General features: G+C 36.7%; 2 protein-coding genes across 30 annotated transcripts; both read right to left on the bottom strand.

Moving 5' to 3' along the window:
- Positions 1–747: 747 nt before the first annotated feature.
- On the bottom strand, positions 748–4,260 carry LOC113287582 (importin subunit alpha-1a-like). 29 transcript variants are annotated; one of them, XM_026536430.1, is made up of 9 exons: positions 3,532–4,260; positions 3,214–3,292; positions 2,903–2,963; positions 2,652–2,737; positions 2,055–2,208; positions 1,916–1,974; positions 1,563–1,682; positions 1,264–1,390; positions 748–1,084 (listed from the first exon to the last, which is right to left on the bottom strand). In XM_026536430.1, exons 2-7 carry the CDS (start codon positions 3,247–3,249, stop codon positions 1,659–1,661), a joined length of 420 nt encoding a protein of 139 aa, XP_026392215.1. In that variant the 5' UTR covers positions 3,250–3,292; positions 3,532–4,260; the 3' UTR covers positions 748–1,084; positions 1,264–1,390; positions 1,563–1,658. The 29 variants fall into 29 exon arrangements, 11 of the variants coding, with proteins under 11 accessions (XP_026392215.1, XP_026392171.1, XP_026392208.1 ...); XM_026536386.1 differs by having other exon boundaries at positions 2,903–3,292; XM_026536423.1 differs by having other exon boundaries at positions 3,214–4,259.
- Positions 4,261–20,518: 16,258 nt separating this feature from the next.
- LOC113287574 (transcription initiation factor TFIID subunit 4b-like) lies at positions 20,519–26,430 on the bottom strand. Its single transcript, XM_026536364.1, has 15 exons — positions 26,136–26,430; positions 25,945–26,047; positions 25,196–25,746; positions 25,014–25,109; positions 24,882–24,935; positions 23,952–24,776; positions 23,519–23,649; positions 23,314–23,401; positions 23,074–23,209; positions 22,898–22,953; positions 22,769–22,825; positions 22,541–22,684; positions 21,512–21,577; positions 21,151–21,409; positions 20,519–20,961 (listed from the first exon to the last, which is right to left on the bottom strand). Exons 1-15 carry the CDS (start codon positions 26,172–26,174, stop codon positions 20,795–20,797), a joined length of 2,772 nt encoding a protein of 923 aa, XP_026392149.1. The 5' UTR covers positions 26,175–26,430; the 3' UTR covers positions 20,519–20,794.
- Positions 26,431–26,657: the final 227 nt, after the last annotated feature.

The raw sequence follows: 26,657 nt of genomic DNA, 5'->3' as shown, positions 1-26,657 counted from the left end.
TCCTTTTAAAAGGCTCTACCTCTTCAACACTCTCATTTCATCCTCTCTATCATGTCCTCCTCTAGTCTGTCAAGTAAAGAAAGTGATGTATGGACAGTTCTATTTCCCTCGAAGAAGATTCGTTTCGATTCTTCTGACAATGAGATGTGCTATGACAAACATGTCTCTTCTTCTGATGAGAACCCTTCTGTCTCTCAGTTTGATAAGCTCTCTCTAACCATGAATCTCGTTTTGGAACAAGTTCGTGCTCTGAAAAATGAACTTGAAGTGTCTTCCAAAAAACTTGAGGAGAAAATGGATAGTCTTGAATCAAGGATTGACCTAATCGAAGATGAGCTTGAAGAATATAGGGAATACGAGAAGAATATTCAAGGTAAGTGAAATGATTCATTACAAAAATACTGAGTTTTAGTGACGGCATATGACCGTGGCAGTTGATCAAAAATCCTTGGCAAAAGATATCTTGCCACGGCTGGTGTCCCGTAACAAATACTCCAGTGGCTAATACTATTTGCCACGTATGTTGCCACGGTTTCTTTCCCGTGTCTATTGGTACAAGGCCATTTGCCACGGTGACAGTCGTGACTGATTAAGAATCAGGATGCACACGTTTGTGGTAGTTTGTTATGATATATACCAGCAGGTGGATAATGGTTCAACTACTTGCTACCGTTATGTTGTTATAGAAGGCCATTTCGGTTATAGTTTGTAGTTAACAGTTTCAAATTGACCTGGAAAGGATACTTATTACACTGCGATCTTTCCAACAACATCATTTATTCATTCAAAAAAGAATTACAAGGTCTAAATTTATTACATTCAAGCAACACAGAAAATCTTAACACCACAGAAATTCAACTCTAGTGCTGAGTTTCCAACAAATGACATAGTTGAAGGTTAAAAATAAAATTAAAATGACAAACAGATGGATGACATAACATTCCTTCACTTGCAGATTGGTCTATCCAGGAGTTTAGATGTGTTTCCAGAAATATAGCCTCTCATAAGTATGAAGTTACTTCTCCTCCCAGCAAGAGGTGACATGATATCTTCATCCAGTCTTATAATATCAGTAGGGAATGAACTGTTAAGCAACATGACACATTAGTGTTCCACAGCTTCAGAGCATGCTAAGATTTTTATAAAAGTAAAAAACTGATACATGCAAAGTGATACACTAATACTAAAAAAAAAACAAAAGCTGTGTGTTCATCAAAACGAAGATGTTTATAAATGAAAGTCGAGGAGCAAAAAAAACCTTACTTTGTTGCAGACTGAAGAGAAGATGGATACACGTCGACATTTTTAAGTAAAAATAGGAGAAACTCCCCTTTTTCTACCAAGCACTAGATGTTTATAAATTTGAGAAGATGGACTATCTCAAACATTACTGCTGGAAACAACGACAAAACATATTAGCTAACTTTTTCAAACATAATAAAGTGTTACACTGTTTCAGAGCTTCAACTGGTTTATTATGTTTTCATCGTTCTCCACATAACGTATTTTAGTTTCTTTATTCAGGAGGATGATATAATTGATTACGGTGTGTACATGTTTACCCCATATATTTTAAGGCTATGTCCTGGATGCTCTTTCCAACCGACGAGATAGAGGTGGGTAATCCCAGGTTCTTTTCAAGTGCAGTGGTTGAGGATTCAATCTTGTAGTAGTTTTGTAGTCTGTTTATACAACACAAACATCCTAAGTTATAGTCCAGCAAGCTTCTTTCTTTATACTTTTTTATTGGTTGTGTCAACAGGTTCATGAGGCATGGAAGTGCTTAAAGTTCAATGATACACTAGATAGAAGGGAAAAACAAAACATAAGCCAACATACCAAAAATGAAAACAATTTTAAATACAACAGTTCATCTCATTTCATAAGGATACAAGATAAACTAAGTCATTGGTACCTGGGGATGACGATCATCTCCAGTAACAATATTGAATGAGTACAGTAGGAGATGGGTGACTGCAAAAGAAATTTCTCTCAAATTACATACTATAAATCTAGCAGAGTCTAGAAACATAATACAATAAAGTGATACTTACAACAGTAACTCAACAAGTCGGTGACATGCACCAACCTCAATAACAGCTTGGTTTTCATTTGTACCGTCATATAAGAAAGCGCCCAGCACGAGTCTGTAAGTACTTCATCAGTGGAATTAATAAGACGCTTAAGAGCAGGGAGTGCAGGCTTTGTCTGTACAAGGAATTGACCAACAAAGAAAATTTAGTTTCTATTAGGGATGCCAAGCAGGACACCGTAAACCACCCTAACAGTAGTTGTAACTGGCGACTGTGGCTTGCCCCAACAAAAATTAGATAAAATCCAGGTAGAATTTATCAGCATAGAATGTTTGGCATGCTCATTTAATTGATTTAACAAAGGAATCAAGGCCCCGCGGCCAAGAACAAGATCTCGACATTTAGGTGAATCGCCGGCAACATTTCCAAGTGCCCATACAGCCTAGACTTTTTTTTTTAAAGAAACACGAAATTGTTAGTCTTAAGCCCCATTTGCTTACACATGGAAAGTAGCTTCACCTCATCTCATCCTTTAAATTAGAAAAATCAAGCCAAGTTATACAAATAAGAAATAATATTAAAGAAACTCCACTCATTATGTCTTTATTATCAAGTTACCTGGTCTCGAACATCATCACTGGGGGAACTGAGAAGCGCCACAAAGATTGGGATAGCTCCCTGCTCAATGACCACTTCGGTATTCTCTGAGGTTCCAGAAGCAATGTTCATTAGAGCCAGAGCCACCTCAAATTGTTCAAAAATCAAAATCATGATAAATCAGTGCATACAAAAGAATGAGAAAGCTAAAATGTTTCACTAAATCGTTATTTACTTAATTAATTGTATTCCAATATAAAGAAGAGGAAAACCTAACTCAATTTCAGAGCAAGTATCCACTTGAAGTTGTGGAAAGTCCTCCCTCTGAAGAAACTGAACAAAACGAGGAACTAAGCCTGACTGGATCACTTCATCAATCAAAAGTCTTGGGTTTATCCATAAATAATACGAGGTCATTAAAGGAATACAGAAATTCAGATCAATCATATAAGATGGAAAGATATAATCCTCTTGATAAGAAGAGCTCTAAAGCTGATCAAAAAAAGATAAGAAGAGCTCTAAAATATATATATACCCAAAATTTAAGCCTTGTATAAAAGCTACAGCTGCTAAAGAAACTTACGAAAGTAAAGACTGTATTGCCAGAATCCCAGAACATTCTTATAGTTCGCACGAAGTTACTTCAAAGATAAAGCTTTAATCTGAATATGATGAGACACTGCAGTTTCATCAACTTCACAGAACAAAAACATTTTATATATAACCTCAGGAGATTCCAATTTGGTTACACAGTATAGCTGTGTCTATATTCTATCAATATGAAACAAAATCAAAATAACACAACAAACAAGATCATTGATATTACATAAACCATAACAGTAAGTCAATAATCCATGAATACATAAGGCAGATGTATAATAACATAAACGAAAACCAATACCAATAGTCCTTGTAGATAACTCCATCCTACCAATCTTTAGGATGTTCATCTTTTTCTGATGAAATTTAAAAACCACCACCACCACTTCTATCGATCTTATTCTCTTATATTTTTCCTTTTCCTCTTCTGCCATCTATATAATCATCAATTCATGCAATTACGAAATCCATGTCCATAAATGAGGAAAAATCAAACTAAGACAGGTTAGATTTCAAAATTGAATTACAAAATCATAATGAACAAGAAATAAAACAGCCAGACTCAGACATAAATTAGAAGAATTTTAGATTTATAAGAGAAGGAAACAAATTAGGAGATATCCCTTACCCTATGAAATTTTATTATCTAGGGTTTGTAACAGGACTAATCATCATCCAGGTTTCGCTGAAGAAGAAGAACAAGAATAAAGAATCAGGAGAAAACTCAAAACAATTGGTTCGGTTTTGATTTAATTTTGATGGTATTTAGGGTTCAGTTGGTTAACACGATTTAGGATTTTTAAAGCGAATGATTGATAGAAGGTAGGAATGATTCTCTCGTAGGGTTGGAACAATCGAGTATGCGATGAAGAATTGAAGTTTAAAATTAGGTATTTTCTTCTCATGGGAAAGGAGAGAAAGACACAATTTTTTGGTTTTTTATGGTGGTTGGACGATAGTAACGAGAGCTGGGAGGAGAAGAAGAAGGAGAAGTGGTAGGTTATGTTATTTTATTTTTCAGTTAAGAACGTGCGTCGAATTCTCATTCGGCGGGGATTTTTGTTTATGACATGGGAAGTTTCTTTCTAATATAGCCACGACCAGCCGTTGCAAAAGCCCACCAGTTCTCACGGCCTCCTATGTCGTGACTAAAATGCTATGATACCTCCGGAGCATCCAAATATGAGTCTACTGCCAGCCCGAGGCAAACACTCTACAAGTCGTGGCAAATAAGTGATCTACTGCCACGTTCCAGGCTAAACCGTGGCTATATGTCATCAATAGCCACGACTAGTATGAAACCGTGGCAAAACGCACGTGGCTAAAAGTCGATATTTTTGTAGTGATTGATAAGAGGTATAGATACCTAGTATGTCTTCTTTTTGGATTAGTTGGAAGAATAACTAGTGCTTTGAATAGCGATGATTATGACTACACATAGCTATTTTTGTTTTCATCTTCTTATGTTATTTTTTAGGTTTATTGGTATTAAATTCTAAAAATATTTGGAGGATGATGTTTATTGCAGTATTTTAATGGTTTGTGATATTGCAATATTTTTATGGGATATGTATTGTTTACGTCCGTGAACTTGAAGGTCCCATATTCCAGTCCAAAGTAAAGTCGTTCATGAATCGGTATTCGTATTGATGAAAGGACGAATGGACTTTTGACATATACAAAAGTTATGCCTATGCAATCATGTATTTGATGAAAAATAGGATAAAATATTTTGTTCAACAAGGATAAAGTCTATTATGTCGTTATGATGGAAAATAGAATAGATCCTTGTATGTTATCCACGGTATTTATCTTCTTTGATCCATTTTATTATGTTTTACCGTGAAGGCTCCATTGTGTGTCTTATGTTGAGCACCTTACAACTAAGTCGATTTACCTTGGATTTGTTGGTTGTTCCATAAGATGCTATATGTCGAGCATTAGAAACTAAATTAATCAACTAGTTTGGTTATTTAGTTAGTACTCCTAAGTCTTCTTTCTTATGTTGAGTACATGTACGGTTAAGGTTGTCATATTCTATGATGAACTTAGTCGAGGTTCCATAAGTTCTTTATGTTGAGCCCAAAATAATTAAATTGATTACTTCGGTGATTAGTTTGGTTGTTTGTATTCCAATTAGATTAATTATACGTTCTCTTGTAATTAATCTAGTTGAGTTTTCATATATTCCACAAGTTCTTGTGTTGAGTATATGAAAGGCTACACTATCATGTTATTTGGTTAATATAGTCATATATTCGTAAGGTTTTCCTTATATTGAGTATTTGAACGGTTAAGTTACTCATCTCCGTGTGATTGACTTAGTCGTAGCTCCGTGAGTTTACTTATGTTGAGCACTTTCAATTAAATTGATCACTTTGTGGTTTGATTTAGTTGCATATTCCAATTGAATTAATCATGGGTTTACTTTTGGTTAATTTGGTTGAGCTTTGGATATAGAAAATCATTCCTATGGTTTTTGGTGTCCAATAAAAAATCCTTCTTTTCTTTCGAAATTAAGGTCGCTCTTGTTGTTCTCTCGGGAATGACATCAAATGGGGGAGAGTTCTTTTGAACTTGTGCTTAATGGTAACATCTTGCGGGGAGTGCGGCTGTGGAATTTTATAGGGGTTATCTTGTATCTTAAAACTCCTTGATGAATGTTGTTAGCTTTGGCTATTAGATTGCATCTAAATTAAGTTGGTATGTATTTTTCTTTTGGTCATGAAATGTCTCTTGTGGAAATTTCATTATGATCCCATTCTTGTACCTTTGCCAATTTTATTGACAAAAAGGGGGAGAAATATTGTAGTTCACACTACAAATACATATGGTTTTCGGATCATTGTGTAAGGGGGAGTGGTTTCCATGATCGAGATGGAGTATTGACTAAGGGGGAGTGATACATATCACCGTAGTATTATTGTTAAAGTCGTGATACAATTGGACTTTGATGTCATATAATAATACAATGACACTGTATAATAATGATCGAGAATCTCGATTTCTCTCATCGTTATAGCTACGGATCTTCAACAACGATGGTGGTAAACTTACAACCTTTGGGATCATTGGAGTACTTATAAGGACGAAGATTTCAAGGAATGTTGAAGATTAGACTATGGAATAGGAGCCACTAAAGTTTATCTTTTTTGTATTCCATATGTATTAATAGTTTTGTCACTAAAATTGACAAAGGGGGAGATTGTTAGAGCATATCTCGGTCAACCTCGCATGCGTTTCTATCTCAAGCATGTTTGTCAATGTTAGTGACCAAAACTATAAGTCTTGATTTCTAGCCTACATAGCTAAGTCTCGGACTAGGATAGAAAAGTGTAGTTGATCTCAAGGACTTCATGGCGATTCATCATACAACGACGAAGATTTATACAAGGAACCATGGAACTTCATCAACAAAAAGGTATGTGGAGACTTGAACTTATCTATCACTCAAAAGTCTATCTCTTCTATCTCCTACTTCTTATGAGACAAAAGTCGTATGCTATATAAACTAGATCATACACATTTGATATTTCGAGCGGAGCATTCATTACTTATCTTTTATCTCGAAATCGTGTGTTGGTAAAGCGTTTCGCTTTGATCAAGTTTATCTTCACCTAGTGACGAAAGTCATGAAAAGTTTCAATCACTTTGAGAATTGCTCTGACGTGGATCGATCTGTGAATAACGGCTACATAGCGTCCTCTGAGAATGTCTCAATGATTGAAATGAGAGTTTAGATTACATAACCATGTATTCCTTGAACCGAAGTTTTCGAATTCTGTTGATCAAGAGAAATCAGGAGGAATGTGGAATTGGCTTGCCAAGTCCGCGAACTGTCGGAAGTTCTCGACCAAGAATTTCTGCTGGATTTTCCAAAACTCGTTTGTGTGCTAAGTCCGCGAACTGGCGGAAGTTCTCTTTCCGAGAATTTTTGCTGAGTTTGGAAAACTCAACCGATTAACTTAAGTCTGCAAACTTGTTTGTGAACTTAAGAGGTTATGATCTAAAGATGTGCTCTTAACATGAAACATTAAATTACTAAGGAATGTTTTATGAAAACCGTGGCTATAATGTTCATGAGCCGATTCAATCGAATCGAAACATCTTTGTTTCAATTGTGTCTTGTGTAGTTACATAAGATCTCATAGCAATTGAACAACTCTTTAACTAGTTCATTTGAGTCAATTGAACTAGTTATGGTGAAAAAGAACAAGGTTAATATGAAATATTCATATGGTTAACCTTTTGGGTTACTATGTTGAACCAACATACATGTACACGTTTGGGCATGGTTTTCACGAACCCAGTAAACGTCTACCCAAGTGTGTGTGACAAGCTAAGTTTTCGATCTAACGGTTGAGAAATATTAGCTTGAATCTAAATCATGTTTTCATCTAACAGTGAATAAGGATTGCTTTGTAACTAAGGCAAAACCCTGATTTGAAGGCTATCTAAAGGAGACATCTAGCATTGTGCAAAACTAATCCCCACACGTCTGTGTAATACTAGTGCCCCCGCTAGAGTCGATCTCCATTAAACCTTTGATTTTCTTCTCTAAATGTTAAAGACTTCATTGGGATTGTGAATCCAGACCGATACTACTTTATCGTAGTTGTGTGTCCTGATCTTGCATCTTCTATCGTACGAGTACAATCGATTGATTGGCTTGAGATCGTGAGAGTTCTCCGATAGGTAAGATAAAGAAGTCACAAACATCTTCGTCTCGTTGTTTGTGATTCCTCGACAATCCGCTTGTGTAGTCAGGAAGGATTGTAGAGAGGTGATTGATTAATCTAGATTGTTCTTCGGGAATATAAGACCGGATTATCAATTGGTTCCTGTTCACCTTGATTTTATATCAAAAGACGGAACGAAACCTAGGGTTTATCTATGGAAGACAGATTTATCCTTTTATAGACTTTTCTGTGTGTAACAGATCTGTTTATTATCAAGTCTGTGATTTTGGGTTGCAGCAACTCTTGGTTGTGGGTGAGATAAGCTAAGGGAATCAAGTGCGCAGTATCCTGCTGGGATCATAGGCATAGGAGTATAACTGTACCTTGGATCAGTGAGAGACTGATTAAGGTTCAATTATAGTCCAGTCTGAAGTTAGTTTGCAGTAGGCTAGTGTCTGTAACGGCTTAATACAGTGTGTATTCAATCTGGACTAGGTCCCGGGGTTTTTCTGCATTTGCGGTTTCTTCGTTAACAAAATTTCTGGTGTCTGTGTTATTTCTTTTTTCGCATTATATTTTTTATAATTGAAATAATACAGGTTGTGCGTTCGTGATCATCAATTGGAAATCCAACCTTTGGTTGTTTATTGATATTGATTGATCCTTGGACATTGGTCTTTGGTACCGTCCAAGTATTCCTTGTATTTGATAAAGACTCGCTATTGTTTTTAGCTTGAGTAAAAATCAAATCAAGAGAGAGATATTAACTCCTTGAGATACTTTTATCTAGATTGAGTCGGACTGTCTAGTTGATTCTCTAGCAAAGTATTTCGGAGTTAGTCCATACAGATTGCTAAGCGAAATATTGGGTGGTGTTGTTAGACCCCCGCTTTTTCAAGACCCAAAAGTCGAATCTTGGTCCCCGTGATCAAGACTTAGATCATGGTCATCATGGCTAAGACTCGAATCTTGGTCACCATGATAAAAACACGAAATTCAACTCAATATCCCAATGACTAAGACTCAGGTAAGTCTCAGTCACCATAACCAATACCCGAAATTCAATTTTTGGTCCCGATGACCAAGGCTCAAGACTCAGGTTTCACTCACATAAGCCTTAATTAGCTACTAACCACGTCTTATGTTGGGCTCATTAGTCACATTAAGCATGCTTTCGATTACTCATCAAGAGTCATGAACTCGTCTTCATATTGTACAAACACAAGACTTGGACATACTAACAAGCCTCAGACGCAAGTTCCATTCAGTCTCGTTGACATGTTCATGACAAACATCATGGAATTGAGTCACACATACTTGTTCAAGACATGTAACGTAACTATACACAAATACTTACAAGCTCTGTACACTCATCAAAGGACCTCATATAGGAAAATCCATCCTTTGATCTATGCAAGGTCATCCATATAGAAGTTATTGCTCAACCCCACCTCATATCCTGTCTCACACATTATCCACAATTTATCTCGTACTTTCCATATAACTCATCTTAGTCATAACGGACAAATCAGGGAATATTCCTCCATATTAGTCAACGTCGAATACGAAGAATATCGATACCCTACCAACACATCATCAATTCATCATAAAGGCTGAGTTTACTTCTTATGCACACAAAGTTGCAAATCTTTGTGGGTCTTTGAAATTTTCATTTATAAGCTACGACCAATATTTATCATATTAGGTTCAGCTGGCGCAAAAATTAGCCTCAGTTCATGTCCTTTCTTGAATGATTTTTATCTAAAGCGCAAACTTCTTTTGAGTATCTCCATAACCACTTAGTAAGAAGCGACCTATTCAAAGTCCTCAAGAATTTTATTCCCAAGCTTCATAATTTTTTGGCTTGCAAACCATAGCCCATGAAAACCAACTCATTTTCCTATGACCTTCATCCGACCCCCACAAAAATATGTGCACAATCTTATTCATCTTGTAGAAAAAACTTATTCGTTATTACACATAATGTATAAAAAATAGTAAGAAAAAATTGAAGCACGAGGCATGTACCCTCCCAAAGAGAACTATGCTAAGGTCTTAAATTCAGTTTATATTATTATGATTAAAGAATTAAAAAAAAATTGTCAAAAAAATTTGATTCTTATTCAACCTAAGCCCACTACCACGGTCTGGATGGGCAGATAGACGGCGCATGCATATGCGTGTGTGTGTGTTTTTATACTAACTATTGCCTAAGTTTTGTTCCTCAAATGATTCAAAGCATGTTGGCCCAAAGTGTCATTTCTCTTAGGGGTAAACGCTAGTATGTAAAGTTCAACTATTTAACTTTTTCGGTCAGCAATGGGTGAAATCTGTGAATTTGGTGTCACCCGCGTCTAGACCATTTGAATGGCGAATGCTAAATTTTCATTCGCATCCAGTTCATCACTCGCGGACTTTGGCATCGACAGGTTGGCTGGTAAACAGATTAAATATGGGTGGGCCCGCATATTTTCTCTTTTCTTTATTTTTGTTAAAGCATTGCTCCGTTGAACCCGCCAAGCGTTAGTATGTCAAGTTTGGTTGTCATAATTTAGTTTTAAAACTCAAGGTCGCTTGATCCGGTTACTAGAGTCGACTTGGTTAGGTTAGACTAGGAAGTCTATAAATATTGAGACATTCAAGTATTATTCCGAAGAACCTGAAGATGTATCGACATCAACGGACACGTCATCCTTAAGTTCGAGGTTAGTAATATGAGACTTGACTAATTGTTTTCATTTCTATCTACGTTGTTGTCAAGTCATTTATATTGAATACATAACATTCAAAGTTATATTTCTAAAACTCTAGTATTTGAGACTTGATCATTTTATTATGACTAAAGTATCAAGGAAGAATATGCATGTTGTATCACACTTTGGTATATTGAATTACGAAGTATAAAGTTTATCTTTTTAACATCGTAATTGCGACATAGGCACTATCTTTTTAACTTTTTACTAGGTCGTGTAATGAACTTAACATTGATTTTATGCCTAGAAAAGTATGTTTAACTGAGTTTAAGGAAGTAAACTTACGAAACTTGTTTCGTAGGACCGATTCCTATTGGGGATCTATAGCCGGATCGATCCCTACCTTTTGGGATCTATAGCAGGACCAATCCCTATTGGGGATTTGTAACAGAACCGATATCTACATTTGGGGATCTATAGCAGGACTAATCCCTATCGAGGATCTCTTGCAGAACCGTTCCCAATAGCAAAACTTATATTTCCGGTTTTACATATACTTTAGGGTTTTGTGAATATCGAAATATGAGTTGATATTAAAGAAAATTTGAGATGTCGATATAGTGAGTGATTTGAACACATGTTAAATTCTTATTTGTTGTTGTTCAAAGATATTCTTTGATACTCAAGGTGAGATCTCAAACCAAAATGTTTGAGAATTTTTTTATTGAGATTTTCGAATACATATGTTTTATTTTCCCAATAAGTAAAACATATCTCTGAAAGATATATTAGTAAAGTATACTTATATAATAGTTAATATTGAGTTGTCATTTATGAGGGATTTCGGTATATTAGTTGGATATTATCCGGAATTAGAAACAATCGAAAATTGGTGTTTATTGCATATCTTTAGATATTTTCGGCTATAGAAATTCATTGATGTCCAATCTACCTTGATATATAAATATTGAAGTTTGTTCTTCTTACAAACTTATCCTGACATAGATAATTCATTTTGTAGTCACTGTGGTAGCCAACTAATACTATCTTGGAGGAGAGCAACCGAATTAGGAGTAATCTCTTACGTCCACTAGTTTAAAGACTTCTTTGGGATCAATAAGCATCTAGATAGTACTGTTGGTGGGAAACTAAAATTTTATTATTATTTTACTTTTCGAAGGTTAGACCTTGATTGCACCTAGTTTTTCTTATTCTAAGAACCTTTTAATCTGATATAAGATCAATCAAACTAGATCAAGGATTGGCGGTAGTTCAGATCTGTCTTTAGATCTGACGATAGACCATCCACTATTAACAAAGACTCTATTTTGTGCGTAATTGATCACAGGGGAATCAAGTTTGTTTGTGCAGGTACATTGAAGACGTTGAAGATCCGAGGACAAGAAGATTTCTTATTGGTTTCTGATCTTTGTGATTTACTTCGTGCATACACATTTCATAGCCTGGGATCTGAGTTAGGTTTGTTTATTTTGGTAAACAACTTATAGTTAGTCGTATAGATCGACAATGTGTCATTCGATGGTCTTCTTCAGGATCCAAATCCGATAGGTTATAAGCATAGATCTTCTTATCTTGATAATCTAAATCTTGGTTTATCTAAACCGAAAAAGTGAGTTTATATTATTTAGACGGAAGAACCTTTGTTCAAATCAACTAAATCGCTAATGTACTTTTTGAGAATGATAGAGCGGTTACTGAATACATATTAGTCTTTTAGTGTTTTGAAATTCGATCCAAGTGAGCTGAGTGCAAGAACTCTTCACAGCGGGTGAAGCAGCTTAAGATAGTTGACTCTATCTTAGAATTCACGTGTGTTGGCCAAATTGGTTGTAGTTGCAGGGATACTAAAGGAACTAGGTAACTAGGGTTAGTTTACATTGTCTCAATTGTACGAAATTGGTAGAAGTCTTTGTATAGCGGCTTAATTCTGAGAGTATTCAAAACTGAACTGTGTCCCGGGATTTTTGTACATTTGAGGTTTCCTTATTAACAAAATCTTGTTGCATGCTTTTACTTTACTTTTTGTTATAATTTATTATTATTTTAGATATAATAAATTAATTGTAGTTGTACGTTAATCGAAATACTTGGGTTGATCCATATAGTTCGGTTCGGTTTCGATACCTATTTTATATATCAAGTGTACACCTTGTGGTTGCTATCTTCTTGATAGTCTCTGTCTGTATTAGATCATGCATAATGTGTGTCATATAGATTGATATTGAAAAGATTATGGTGTACTTGGTACCCTCGTCATTTCATATTTAACAAAAATAGGTAAAGAAAGAACTAATTTAAAGAGTATTAGTTTAATAAGAATTATAATAAGATTAATGTAATGATTTCCAGCAACGGTCCAACCATATAAAAGCCCTCTGACTAATCCAAATAACCTAAAGAACGTTATAGCGCTTCACTGCCATATGTTACTTGCAATAGATCGACACAAGTTACATTATAACACCTATGAAATGAGGTAGCCCCATTTACCTATAAACAATCTAATATTCATCACATTTTTAAGAGTGTCTTCATGTCCAATCCGCCAAAATGCATATGAATTGTGTCTGGTTAGCGGATTGGATCAGAAATGCTCATCCCTATGTGAGACCAAAGATTTTATTTGTAGATGAAAATAGGCTTATAAGTTGAAACACTTAGGCCCTAGCTTCAATCTTCCACTAAGAATGTCTTATATTGAAAAACTTTATTTCCTCCGTCAAATAGCCGGTGAACTCTACAACTGAGCATTTTTCATTGCTTGATTAGCTTGCAAATTGTAAATTACTTTCACAATTTCAACTTACAAGAATACTCTATTAAAAGCGTGATTGTCTATCTCATAAAGCTTTCAGGATGAGTTTAATTTCGAATTATCTCCAAGTTTTTCCTTGGTAAGTGAGGAACCATCGTAACTGTCGTCCATCTTTCTTAAATTTATACGAGTCACTCGACTTGACTGTATGAAACCAGGATTGACTCACTACGTTTAATCTGACTCTCGCTGAACTGATTCACCAACTTAGACAAGTGAATCTCATCTCTTTGACCAAATTTTTTAGATTTTTGTTATTAGGGGAAGTCTACATGAATGTTAAAGTTGTTAAAAAATGCAACTTAGAATTAAAAAAAACCTCTTTCTTCTCTAGTTTCTTCCCAAAACCAAAAAAAAAAAATTTCACCACCATTAAAGCTTGCTGCTCAGATCTAGTCCATTTTGGGCTAGATCAGAGCAGGTTTCTTTTCTTTTTCTAGTTTTCTTAGATAGTTAGTAGCCTAGGATAGTTTTATTTAAGTTTTTGTTTCAATCTTCATTGTTTTTAGGATATTTTTATGGTGTTCTTGTGGGTGTTTTGCCCATTTTGTTTATGCCTTCTCCTTTATGGAGATTCTGTATGCTCTCTCATAGAGTTTCTTTGTGATGTCAATGGATATTTTAGATGGAAGTGCAAGTATGGTGATCAAGATTCAAGACTTTGGGAATATTACTCTTATATTTTTTATGAGAAGATCTATTTTTCAATAAGAAAACCCCTTTCAAAATGGTTGGATTATAATCCCAAAATATCCCAATCTTAGGATTGCTTGATACTCTTATTGGTAGTTTGTTACTTCTCTTCACAAATTACTCTTTGTTAGTACATTTTAATTGTAATTTGATCTTTTATCTTGATATACTTAAAGTCCATGTAATCTTTGTTACTGTGGAGTCAATTTCGGTTGATTCCAAGGCTGTTCTTAATGCTATCAAAGGCTTTCCTAAGGGTACTTCGTGTGGCCGAGATGGTTTGCGTGCTCAACATTTAATAAATGAGATGAGTGGTGTGGTGTGGCTACAGCTATTGCAGATGAGTTATTGGTTTCGATTACGGGGGTTGTCAATCTTTGGTTGGCAGGCAAATGCCCAAAGGGTTTAGGTGAGTTCATTGTTAGTGCACCCCTAACACCTCTTCTAAAAACTGATGGTGGGCTTAGGCCTATTGCGCTTGACACTATTTTGCGTAGGTTGGTCTCTAAGGTAGCCATTTTTTTCCATCAGCAAATCCATGACATCCTATTTGGGGGATCACCAATTTGGTGTTGATGTACCGGTTGGAGGCGAAAGTATTATACACGCTGCTAACAGGCTATTGGATATGAACGACCACTCGGATAAGATGTCAATGTTGCTTATTGACTTCTCTAATGCGTTCAACATGGTGTGTAGATCTCATCTTATCAAGGAGGTTAGTCTTCATTGTCCAGGTATTTCACGTTGGGTAGAATTTTGTTACGCCAGGCCTGCTAGACTTTATTACGACCAGTATATTTTGTCTTCTGCACTTGTTGTTCAACAAGGAGACCCTCTCGGTCCCCTGTTGTTTTCTTTGACACTCCATCCCCTTGTGAAGACCATTTCCTCTCGTTGTAAGCTTGATTTGCATGCCCGATACCCGAATGATGGCACTATCATCGGTGACACACTTGAGGTAGCTGAGGCTTTGAGCATCATTGAATTTGAAGGTCCAGTTAGGGGTCTACTTAATATAAAGAAAATTGAGGTCTTTTGCCCGACCATTGATCTCAGACGTAATGCTGAAGGTGTTTTCCCTCGTGATATTGGTAGACCTATTAACTGCGTTAAACTTTTGGGCAGTCCTATGAGTTTGGATCAGAATTTTATTAGCAACATGGTGATGAGTAGAGTGAATAAGACTATTCAGCTTATGTCCTCCATCAAGAATTAGGTAGCTAGATTGCTAGGCATAATTTCACCTGGTAGTCCATGATTCCGGTCAATATCTGTCACTCTTCACTGGACAGTACTTCTTAGAAATCAGTAGTCAATTCTTAATCCATTAATTCATCGATCAGTTTCAAGTTGGAGCATAATTTATCTTGTTTACTAGTTTATACAGTATTTTCCAACCTACCGGCGATTTCAATTTAGTTCCAAATATCCATTGCTTCGTTAGCTTACAAATTGTTGAAACGAACTTCTACTTGTTGTGATATTCTACTTGCTTGCCTTCTGGTATATATTGACATTCAAATTAAATTATGAAAAATATCATTTTTCACAGGAAATAGACCTTTTGGTCCGGGTGTTGGGAGTAGGGGAGGGACTTGGGTTGGGTTGACCCACCCAACCCATGCCCAACCCGAATGTTGGACGAACATGGGAAACGTACATCAAAACTTTGGGCAAGTTTGAGCACAAATTTTATAAACCCGAATTAAATTTGGGCAAGCATGGGGACAAATATTTCTAACCCTAGCAACCCGCCCAACCCAAAGAACTATGATGTAGTTATATAAAATTATTTTTATAATTGGTCATATTATCTAAATAAATTATATCCATCTGATTAATCAATCATTCTTGTAAATAATCTTCAGTTATTTGGAAATTTAAGACAAATGGAGCAATTGAGTCTTATTATAACTAAAATTTGCAATTATCGTATTAACAAACTCGTATGTCTAGCGAAACTTGGGCAAAACCCGAGGAACCCGGGGAACCCAAGGAACATAACTTGGGCGGACTTGGGTAGTACCTCCATGGGTTCCATGAGTTCTATCGGAAATCTGGGCAAAGGATTCCTAGCTCGGGTCTTCCTAGGCCAAGCCTTCTAACCAGCCCAACCAACCCAAGTCCCACCACTAGTTGGGAGACCATGTCGTTGTGTCGAAGTGTTGTTTTCTAGTAAAGGTAAAAGTTTTTTTTTGGCCAGTCTAAGAAGTTTCTTTCTATATGATTTTACCATTGACGATAGTGAACATAACAACATGGTTCATAATCATCTCCCTCGTCTGGTAAGCTACTTTCTTTTTTCGAAACAACGTAATCGACTACACCATACACCCTGCTTCCATATCATAATAACGGCTTTAGTCCCACTCCAACTGAAAAGATGAAACCAAAGGACACATGATATTAATAAGGCTTATTTCTATGCACATGGCTAAACAAACCTTTTTGACATACCAAGTGGCATGGCAAATGAGTTGTGCCACTACGGGAAAACCAATGAGCGATAGAGTTCCTAGCGACGAATATTCATTAAAGAGCTAGCGATAATGTGATATCGTTGACGTCATAGTTACCGTCGCTTGATTTTATTTATACCGCTCGTTTGACACTATATCGCTCAACGACTACTTTATAACGGCTATTTCCCCCCTTTTTTTCTATATACACGCCCATATACTTCTTCGAATCACTCACACTTACTTCTACATTATTTTACCAATTTTTGTTTACCGATTTCTGTATTTGTATCCGTAATTTTAAATTTCATAAGCATTAATGGCGATATCCAATGAAGAGAGGAATGTTATTATTCGGTTTAGATTACAACAATAAATGCATCAAAGGAGGTTGCAAGAACTTGAAGATGAGGAAGTTGAAGATAATAAACTAATCGACACTCTGATGCTCATACATTCGGGCCAAATACCTAGAGTACCTGAGCCAAAGAAGTTTTCTCAAGAAGATACGTAGCGAGGGAGAGAATTTTACGACCAGAAGTTGATACACGATTATTTTCTTCCCGATTGTGTGTACTCTGATCAAGATTTCCAACGTCGATTTTGCATGCCTCGGCACCTGGTGAAAAATATTATTGAAGAACTTTGTCGAGTGGAACCCCAATTCAATTATCAGTTTGATGCACTGAATATTAGAGGTCATAGTCTTGAACAAAAAGTTACTTCGGCTTTAAGGATTCTAGGTTATGCGAAACCATCATATGCGAACGATGAGTACCTTTGTATGGGAAAAACAACTTAATTCACTTACCTTTGATTGTTTGGGGAAGTAATAATTAGTCACGGTTCAATATATTTATGAAAACCAACTGAGGAAGATGTTAGACAAATATTGAGGGAGAATGAGGATAGGGGATTCCCAGGAATGCTAGGTAGTCTTGATAGTATGCATTGGGTATGGCAAGGATACCATGTTTATTGGGCCGGTAAATATAAGGGTCATTATCCGAAACCAACCATTATCCTTGAGGTTGTTGCTTCTTATGATTGTTGGATGACACGCTTCTTTTGGTCTTTCGGGTTCACAAAATGATATTAATGCTTTGAACAAGTCACATCTGTTTGAAGATATAAAGTATGGAATTTATTCTTAAGTCCATTTTACAATCAACGGCCATCAGTACACTCATGGGTATTATCTTGCGTATGGTATCTATCCAAAATGGTCAACCTTGCTTCAATGTTACCGTCATCCCCCTTCCGATGCATTGGGACATTCATACCGGCATTTTAACGAACGCAAATGGCATTGAGGAAGGATGTGGAACGCGCTTTTGGAATTTTTAAGAGGAAGCTCGCTATCATTTGTGGGTCGTATCGTGGTTTAAGTTCTCGTGAAATGCACAAGACTGTGCTCACTTGCATAATTCTCCATAACATGGTAACTCAGGAAAACCGTGGTGATAAGAAGTGGACTAAATATGAAGATGAAGATCTGTTGCTTGAGATTCAATCACAAAGAGGCTTGCTTGCAAGAAATTATGGGCAAATGACTAATTATATTCAGAACCAGAATTTGTATGACAGTTAAGAGAAGATTTGAGAGTGAATCTTTGGGGAGAGTATGAAAAAGCGGGAGGACGTAATTATTAAGTTCTGTATTTTAGTTTAAGTATTTAATTGTTAATTTGTTGTAGTTTGTTTTATTCAACATTAAGTTAATGAGTGGAATTTATTTATGTATACTGCAACAACATTTCAAATTAATCAATTTTTCATTTCAAACAAATATTACGTGGAATGCAACAATAATATTTCAAATTAAAATGCAACACTTCAAATTAAAACTTAAATTAATACATCAATTATTTCAAATTCTGTTACATCGAACTCATCCTCATCATAATCACCACTAGCTTGGTTGTTATTAAATCCAGCTTGTTGTTCAATCTGTGCTTGAATCCTGTCAAATTCAATTGGTCTCAAATATTTTTGTTGGGGGTTCATAATTGAAGTGTCAACTTGAGGAATGTTATGCTTGTCATAGTCATACACAATTTTTTCTTCAGAAAGGCGACTTTTTTTAGTCTCCCTGTTTTGAAATTTCTTGTCAACCGCTCTTTGCTTCTCGACGGTATTCTGATGTTCCATAAACTCCGCCATGTTAAATCCACCGGAGCTTCCACCTTCTTGATCTAATTTTCTAGCAAGTCTTGCTCTGTTTCTTCCTAGAAGTTTTTTATTAGCATCATTATTGAGAAATAAGTTGACATTTGGGTGTCTTAAGGTATCTAGTGAAAATTTTGATGGAACTGGGTGAAAATGGTGAAGAATTTGGTACTGATGGAGAAGAAATTTTATGGTGACCTTTTCAAAACTTGTTGATTACCTGCTAACACTTCTGGATTCTATTTGTGCAACACCTTCAAAATATGATAACAACTTTCGAAACCGAAATTTCTGCCATGTTTTCGCTGTCATTCTGTACGAACCTGTCTTTCAACATCACAATCCACATGACCACTCTCCCAGCCTCTCTTGGCTTACATTTCAATGCAACATAAGAGGTGACTTCCCTGTTGACTACAATGAAGCTCTGCCAACCTTTTTGTATCATGACAATTGATGTTCATGGTTTGTTCTTCATATTTACGATATGTTTTCCCACAAGGTGTTACCGCGTTGTTGTGCACCATCGATACAATCTTGGATAAAATAAACATAATTGCGACAAATGCATTCATCTTCTGTGATGTTGTATTATGCAACCGGACTTCTTCTTTTTTTTGCCCTTATCTTGACTTTGAGATTGTGAATCCATATTACAAAAAACTAAGAATTGTAGAGAATGTGTGATTGTTTTAGATTTGAAGAAGATTGAGAGATTGAGAAATTCTAGAGAGATTTAGAAATTCTAATGTGAGTTGAAATGAGTTTGAAATTGGGTATTTATAAAGAGGGGAAATTGTAGCAGTTGGATGAGGAACTGTTGAGCAATGATGTTTCCAGCAAGCGACATCATGACCATAGCTGGCGCTGGAATGACCAACGAGCGATGTTTTAACCATCCATCGCTCGTTAGAGACTCCGTCGTGTATGCCTAACTGCTATTCCTGGCACATAGGCTGATATGTTTGACACTTTGGCATACCCATAGTGGGTGCTTGTGGCGACATACATACGACCAACATTAGAAGACAGCTCATCAGGCACCGATGGAGAACGAAGATTTTTAATGAACTTGAGGAATTATAAATATAATTTTTTCTTTCTAGGTAGTTTTGTTATAGTTTTATGGACTTTTGGCGTTGCACTCTTTTCCTTGCCAAGGGTTTACCACAATGGGTTTTCCTTGACAAGGTTTTTAATGAGGCAACAAAAGTCGATCCTTCTTTTCAAGTCTTCAATTTTATTTCTTATGTATTTCTTATTGTGCTGGTGATTTGGGCTAACATTGAAGGCATATCCCTGCTTAGGGCACCCATTAATGATCAAGTTCTAGTCACTTAGCCGATTTATTAATATAAATCGATTTATTCTAAAAAAAAATAAAAAAATATAGTGGGTGCTAAAGTGGCAAAATCAAGCCCAAGTTATATTGTGCGTAGACCATGCATAGGCCAGCTATTACCTTTTTGTTTTCCTCACAGGCTCGAGTATCTTAATTACGCAACGCTCATTGTTATTGGTGTTTATATCTTCAAAAACTTCACTATATTTTCCCCCTTTTTCCAACTTTCGTAACAACTTCATAGATTTCCTGAGATTATTAAAATAAATTTTGTAACAACCCCATTGAACAGTGAGAGATTCATAATCCTGAAACCCTTTTAAGGCGAATAAAGCCAGAAACAAAAACATTTTGCTTCATAAAATTATGTGTTCCTAAACTGACCTTTTTTACTTCTAGAATTTGAAAAGTAATTTCTTAAAATAATTTCTTAAAAATGATATCCAAACAGTCTCCTCGTATAAGTAACAAAACACGGTGTAATACTTCTCTCGTGAACCTAATAGATTAGGTGACCAATTTATGTTACATTTATTGTTAGGGAAATCTACATATTAACTGATGTACAGTTTACATGCAGAAAAGATACTAATAGGAAGAATAAGCTAAGAAACCTGTCATCTCAATTTAATTATTGACGGTTATTACACAAGTTTTCTATGATCTTGCATTTCATCTCCTATTATGATCTCATTCTGCTGTTGTTGTATCACCAGGTATCTTGTCATATAGGCGATAGATCAATGTAGATTTTGACATCTGAGGCTCCCTTTCAAGGACTGCGATTACATCTTTAACTGTTATACTCCGGGCTATCTTTGTATGAACTGAATCTCTCCCGAATTTCCTCATTCCCCCTACCAGAAGAGATAGAAAGAGATGTTAGTCTTTATAGCCCAATGCAGACAAAAGGTTTCCGTATAATTAATTTAAATGATAAAAACCAAACCGATTAGATAACAAAAAGCTTCGGGCATAAAATATCAAAAATAGTAAGGTTCTCATAAATATGACAATTTTATAAGTAACACTTTAAGCATGCATACCAAATGCTGAAGAAGAGGAGCCTCTGATTTCAGCTCCTTGGTTGTCCCTCAGAGCTCGTCCAGGATTAGATAAAGTCCGACGACTAGAATCTTTACCAGACTGAGAAGCTGACACCACATCAGTTCCTCCTTCACGCTTCTGCCGGGCTTGCTCAGCCATAAGTTGCCACTTCGATAACATATCATCCCCTCCAACAGCAACTCGGGCAGCAACATTTGCGGCTGTAGTCCGCATTTTGTCATCTTCTTCTTTGTTCGCCTGCAAATGTAAAGGGGGAGTTTAATAGTTTTTCTTCTATTAGAGGAATATAATCACTTAATTGATCAGGTGGGCTCTGCAGGCATATATTATAACTGATACCTTGAGTGCCTTAGAACGGCCTTCATCCTTGTCCTTGTCACCATCAGCCCCCGTGACTCCCTCAGCCTGCAATCAACATATTATGAAAGGTGTTTTCCTAATTAATATACAAAGATGCCAAAGAAGCATGAGCATATGGCTACTTGTCAAAAGGATAGATACATCTAATATGAAAAGCTGAATAGGAATTACAAGGAAACCCCTAGAAGACTGCCAGATACAGTGGAAAGATCACTCGCTAGCTTCCCTAGGTGCCACATGCACAAAAGAGGCGCTACCAATGGTTGCTAGCACTCATTATAGATATAGAAATGATTAATTACAAGACAAACAAAGAAGATTTAGTTTGATATAAGGTGTAATAACAACGGATTAGCAAAAAATATAATGGTAACAGCAAACGTCTATAAAATATAATACACTTTTTCAACACAAAATTTCATAGTGTGCAGAAAATAGTCCTGGATCTATCTGTTAAGAGTACTAAAAAAAAGTACTCGTATAACACAATGCTATGGTACTCTTTCCTTCCAGCCATGTTTTTCCTATTCACAGAACCACTTTCACATTTAACCAATCTGGTATTCCGATAAACAAACAGTACTATTAGTAAATAATGCTTTAAGAAACAAACATGGTGAACTAACAAAGGGTTAAAAGTAGCTCAGGGGCACAGTATAATAGGGAAGATCAGAAATATTATATCATGGCTGAAGTTACTGAGGTTAGCTACAAAAAATCCCATTCAATCTAACTTTCTAGTGAACAACAGTATATGTCTGAGGAACTTTATGACCTTTTGATAACACTTTTGCGTCCAAATATCATAACAGTAATGAACCAAATGAACACGAAAGCAAGATGGAGTTGAAACCAATGCATAACGTAAAAGGACACACATAACCACAATATATATTATAAAGCAAAATAGATTTATCAAACTAAATATGTACAGCACGGAACCAGAACAACCTTATTTGAACTTTCAATGCATTAAACTGACTCAAACTAAAAGCTCAGGCCACTCACTTCGTTGCTTTTTCTGAGCTTTTCTGCTTCTTCAGCTTGTTTCTTCTCCCACTCCTCCTTGGCCTTCCGGTTCATCAATTGGATTTGGCGTCTAACATCTGAGGTAATGATAGTTCTATGTCTCGGCTTTTCAATATCAACTCTCTACAAAGTTTCATCCAAGATTTAGATACGTAGATGATCTACAGCCCCACAACCATACCACTGGAAAAAGAAACATGTAGATACCTGTTTTGACATCCTCACTAAATTACTTATTAATCCACGCAATCTCTCCTCCACACACTGCAATTTAATCGCATAAGAAAACATCTAAAACAGCTACATGAGACAAGCAAGACAAAACTAGTATCTCACCAATGATAGGCAGCGCTCCACATCATTGCTTATGTTCTTTATACCACATTTTGACACTGTCATCAAGAACAAAAGGCAAAATATTCAACTAAGAAATAAATATACATTTAGCACTATATCCAGAACTGGAAATGGCACATGGATTAGAGGAGAGTAAAAGAAAAGGAGCTACTAACTGATCTTCGCCAATTTCTTTTGCAGGGGATTTTTCTGCAAAATCAACCTTTCTTCCTCTTCTTGAACAACCCTCCGAGTTGCTTCTGAAGACCTACCATCATCTTTGGGTGCAGATAATAGCTGCTCTTCCTCTTCCTGTAAATTATGAATTCAAATCGTAGAGAAAACCTAGAATTGTCAGCTAACCACAGAAGGCAAAGAAGACAGACGTCATGGAAAAACTTTACAGCAGATCATACCCTGAGATCGACTCCACTGACAGCAGTAACATCGTTAAGTTGTTCAATGCTTTGATCCTGAAATGCCCCAGATACCTTTTGCTTTTTACTGTAATGAGAAAAATACGCTACCATTACACATTATAATCAACTAATAAACGAGCTAAAATTGCAGGGGCATAGCATATCCTCCACAAGAAAGATAATCAAGAAAACAAACTGTCACCTTGCCACAGGTGAGGGAGTTCCAAGTGCATCGATTGGTTTCTTTTGGCCAACAAGAGTTTTTTTTGGCGGAGTCTTTGTATTTAATCCAGCCCCGGGTGGAGCAGTTGTAGATGTAACTTGAGAATTTATCTGACACCAAAAAATTTAGCAGCGGTAAGAATAAAATAATGTACTATGACATACACGATTTGTGTTCTCAAAGTGCCTCCCCCAAATGCATGAGTTGCCAAATATTAATAAAGGGTTCATCCTTCAAGTCTGAGGCAATTCATAGGTATAGGAACTACTTAAATTCTTAATAGTGGTATGATTGTTGTTACTACTATTTGTAACATTGTTATTCACTCAGGCAAGATTATAGTTTTATAGCTTGAAATAGATGATATGACTAGATTAAACCAGTGGAACGAAGATCAGAAGATAAGCAATACCATAATTGCAGGGTCCACTTGTGAAACAAAAGTCGAGTGTGATTGTATTGTAGTTGTAGATGCTGGAAAAGGAATCCTAGATGACATTTCTGTTCCAGAGGTTGTATTTCCTTGATCACGTGTCACGACGCCAAAAGAAGCTGATCCCATGGAACCAGAAGTTTGAGATCTTTGCTGCTGTTGTTGCAGGTCCTGAGTCTGATCAGCTGATTCCTGTTTTACAGGAGTCATTGTAGGCAAAGCACTAATTTTCTGCTCTTTGTTCATGGAGGATTGCCATTGAGTATGTGGCAAAGTGGACTGGCTTGACGGATGAGGAAGAGGCCCACCATGGAATCTCTTTGGTTCACCATTAGAGGTTTGGGCGTCATACTTGGGTGCATTCATCATGTTCATGGGCTGAGATGCCCCTCCCATTTGAGTATATCCCATTCCGTGATGGGGAGGAGGCTGCCTCATTTGAGGATCTTGAGTTTGGGGTTTTAAAGAAGCTAATCCAGCCCCGGTAGGTGCCCCAGGAAATGCATGAGCAGGGTAGTTACCCATATTAGTACCATATATTGAGTATGATGGCTGTGCAATATGCATATGCTGTTGCTGATGCTTCGTAAGTCCTCTAAATAAAACAGGCTGCTCCTTTTCTTGGTTAACAGTGCTCATAGGAGCAGCCGGCACTGGATTTCCATGCATTCCCTGTGATGCTGACTGATGTTCTGTCACTGTGGAATTTTGAGGGATCTTTTCTGTGATCGACAGGCTTGAATTGTTCTGCAACTGCCCAGTTGAACTGGAAACTTGTGACGAGTCTGTCGGAGGTCTTTGACCCTGCAAATGAAGATGTGAGAACAAATGAGGTTTTTATGATCTGTGGAGCAATAAGAGATTATCTGACAAGTAATACTGCATGCAATAAGAAGTTTGCGACCTTACCTGAAATTGCTGGGCGGCTTGTGCATTCCGAGCAGCGTGTTCTTTAGCCACTTCCTGAAAAAACAACATGTGGCCATTTTAGTAGGCATAATTTTGTCAAACCAAATTGTAAACATGTTATGATCTACTTGCCTTGGTTTGTACAGCGTGAACTGCCATTCTAAGCATCTTGTCCCCAACAATGCTTCGCATATGCCTTACAAATCCATCTTTGTTAATTTCATTATTCTGATACAATAACCAGCAAAATTTACTAGGCCGCCCCAAAAATGCAGCAAGGAAATTCTCCAAAATAATCAAAAGTTTAGACTCACCCTCAATTTCGTAAACAGTGTATTAAGCTGCATGGCTTTATCTTTTTCGAGGTGTGGCATAATCGTTGGAAGCAGCAAACCAAATGGTACCTGTTTGTTCCTACTCTGCGCATTATTTGCTTGTTCTGCTGATGGCACGGGTGGATTATTCGCTTTCTGCAATTGAGGATATGGCTGCTGGTTTGCTGAAAGCACCTGCTGTTCTGCGACTTGAGCAGTACTTTGTTCAGGCACAGCAGACACATTTTCTTGCTTAACCTGAGGTGCATTTTGTTCTCCTTGTGGTTGTAGTTGATCAGTACGGGACTGATTCTGTTGAACTGTTAGTGTATTGTGTTCCAGTGGTGACGCATTTTGCTGCTGCTGACTATCAGCGCTACTTCCATTTTTAATTGTATCAGTAGTTTCAGATGATTGTTTCTCCTCTTGCGGTTCCAAATTCTTCATTCCTTCTTCTTGACCTTGACCCGTGGCATTTTCTTTACTAACTGAATTTTGCCATTGTTCAAACGTCTGGCTTAACGCAGGATTATTTGCATGGGACATTGCTCCTATAGTTTCCAATTAACACACGCAATGAACATTAGAATCCTAAAACTACAGGTAACCCCATAAAAATCCCGTAAAGAAAAACTAAAACAAAAACCCTAAAAAGGCAAAACATTTGTGTGTGTTTTCAAGTAAAGTTGTTTTCTTTTATCTTTCTAGCTAAATTTTGTAAGATTAGGGCTAAAGAACAATGGCACTACCAGTAGTATCTACTGGTTCAGAAGTAGATGGTTCTCCTTTGATATCTCTATTTAGGGCAGCAGTGAATGCCTCTACGTCAGCCCCAGAATGTATAGTTTCATCCTGTTAACAAATTAAAAATAAAAATAAAAATCTCTTATTCCAACGAAAGGAGATTCAAGATTGAGAAGAAAAAGAAGAAATTCCGAACCTCGTCATCATCAAGGAGCTTCATGATTGAAGGGTCCATTCCAATTCAGAAATTGCGAAACCCAGAGTACCACTTGTAAAATTTAAGGTTTTGGTTCCAAATTCACAAAATTAAATTGAAATTGGATCGTTATAGGCTGGAATTAAACTAGGGTTTAACACACCAGATGTAATGAAGAAAGGAGAAAAGATTAATTTTGGTTAACTGAGATGGATCGCAAGTTTGAAATAAGACAGAGGGGGAATCAGGCGATTTAGTTGCACACTTTCTGAATAAATAGAGAAGACGGAGGGAGAGGGGGAGATTTCCGATGTTATTTTCGTGCTGCCTAAAATATATAGAGCCATAGAGTAGGTTGGAATGGGCCGACGCCCCATGTTTGGAGGCGAAAACACTTATCACGGGCCAAATCCATAAGACAGCCCAATACGTGGCTTCTAGCCACACTTTGTGCATGGTACCAAACTACCAACCTCTACGGGGAGTCCCTACTTTAGTCCATGTGCGTTATATCATGCTAGA

Source organism: Papaver somniferum, chromosome 1 (assembly GCF_003573695.1).
Source record: "Papaver somniferum cultivar HN1 chromosome 1, ASM357369v1, whole genome shotgun sequence".
NCBI classification, from domain to species: domain Eukaryota; kingdom Viridiplantae; phylum Streptophyta; class Magnoliopsida; order Ranunculales; family Papaveraceae; genus Papaver; species Papaver somniferum.
Note: the sequence above shows the minus strand (reverse complement) of the source record. Positions and strands in the feature narration are given on the sequence as shown.

What these genes read in the sequence shown, in the direction of transcription:
- LOC113287574 (XM_026536364.1), bottom strand. Translation starts at nt 26,174, where the DNA reads ATGGACCCTTCAATCATGAAGCTCCTTGATGATGACGAG. An exon ending in AGCTCCTTGATGATGACGAG is followed by an intron (nt 26,048 to 26,135) that starts GTTCGGAATTTC and finishes ATTTGTTAACAG; the next exon opens with GATGAAACTATACATTCTGG. An exon ending in TGGAGCGCTGCCTATCATTG is followed by an intron (nt 22,826 to 22,897) that starts GTGAGATACTAG and finishes ATTAAATTGCAG; the next exon opens with TGTGTGGAGGAGAGATTGCG.
- LOC113287582 (XM_026536386.1), bottom strand. Translation starts at nt 3,077, where the DNA reads ATGATTGATCTGAATTTCTGTATTCCTTTAATGACCTCGTATTATTTA. An exon ending in TTGCTCTGAAATTGAGTTAG is followed by an intron (nt 2,738 to 2,902) that starts GTTTTCCTCTTC and finishes CTGGAACCTCAG; the next exon opens with AGAATACCGAAGTGGTCATT. An exon ending in CGACTTGTTGAGTTACTGTT is followed by an intron (nt 1,975 to 2,054) that starts GTAAGTATCACT and finishes TTTCTTTTGCAG; the next exon opens with TCACCCATCTCCTACTGTAC.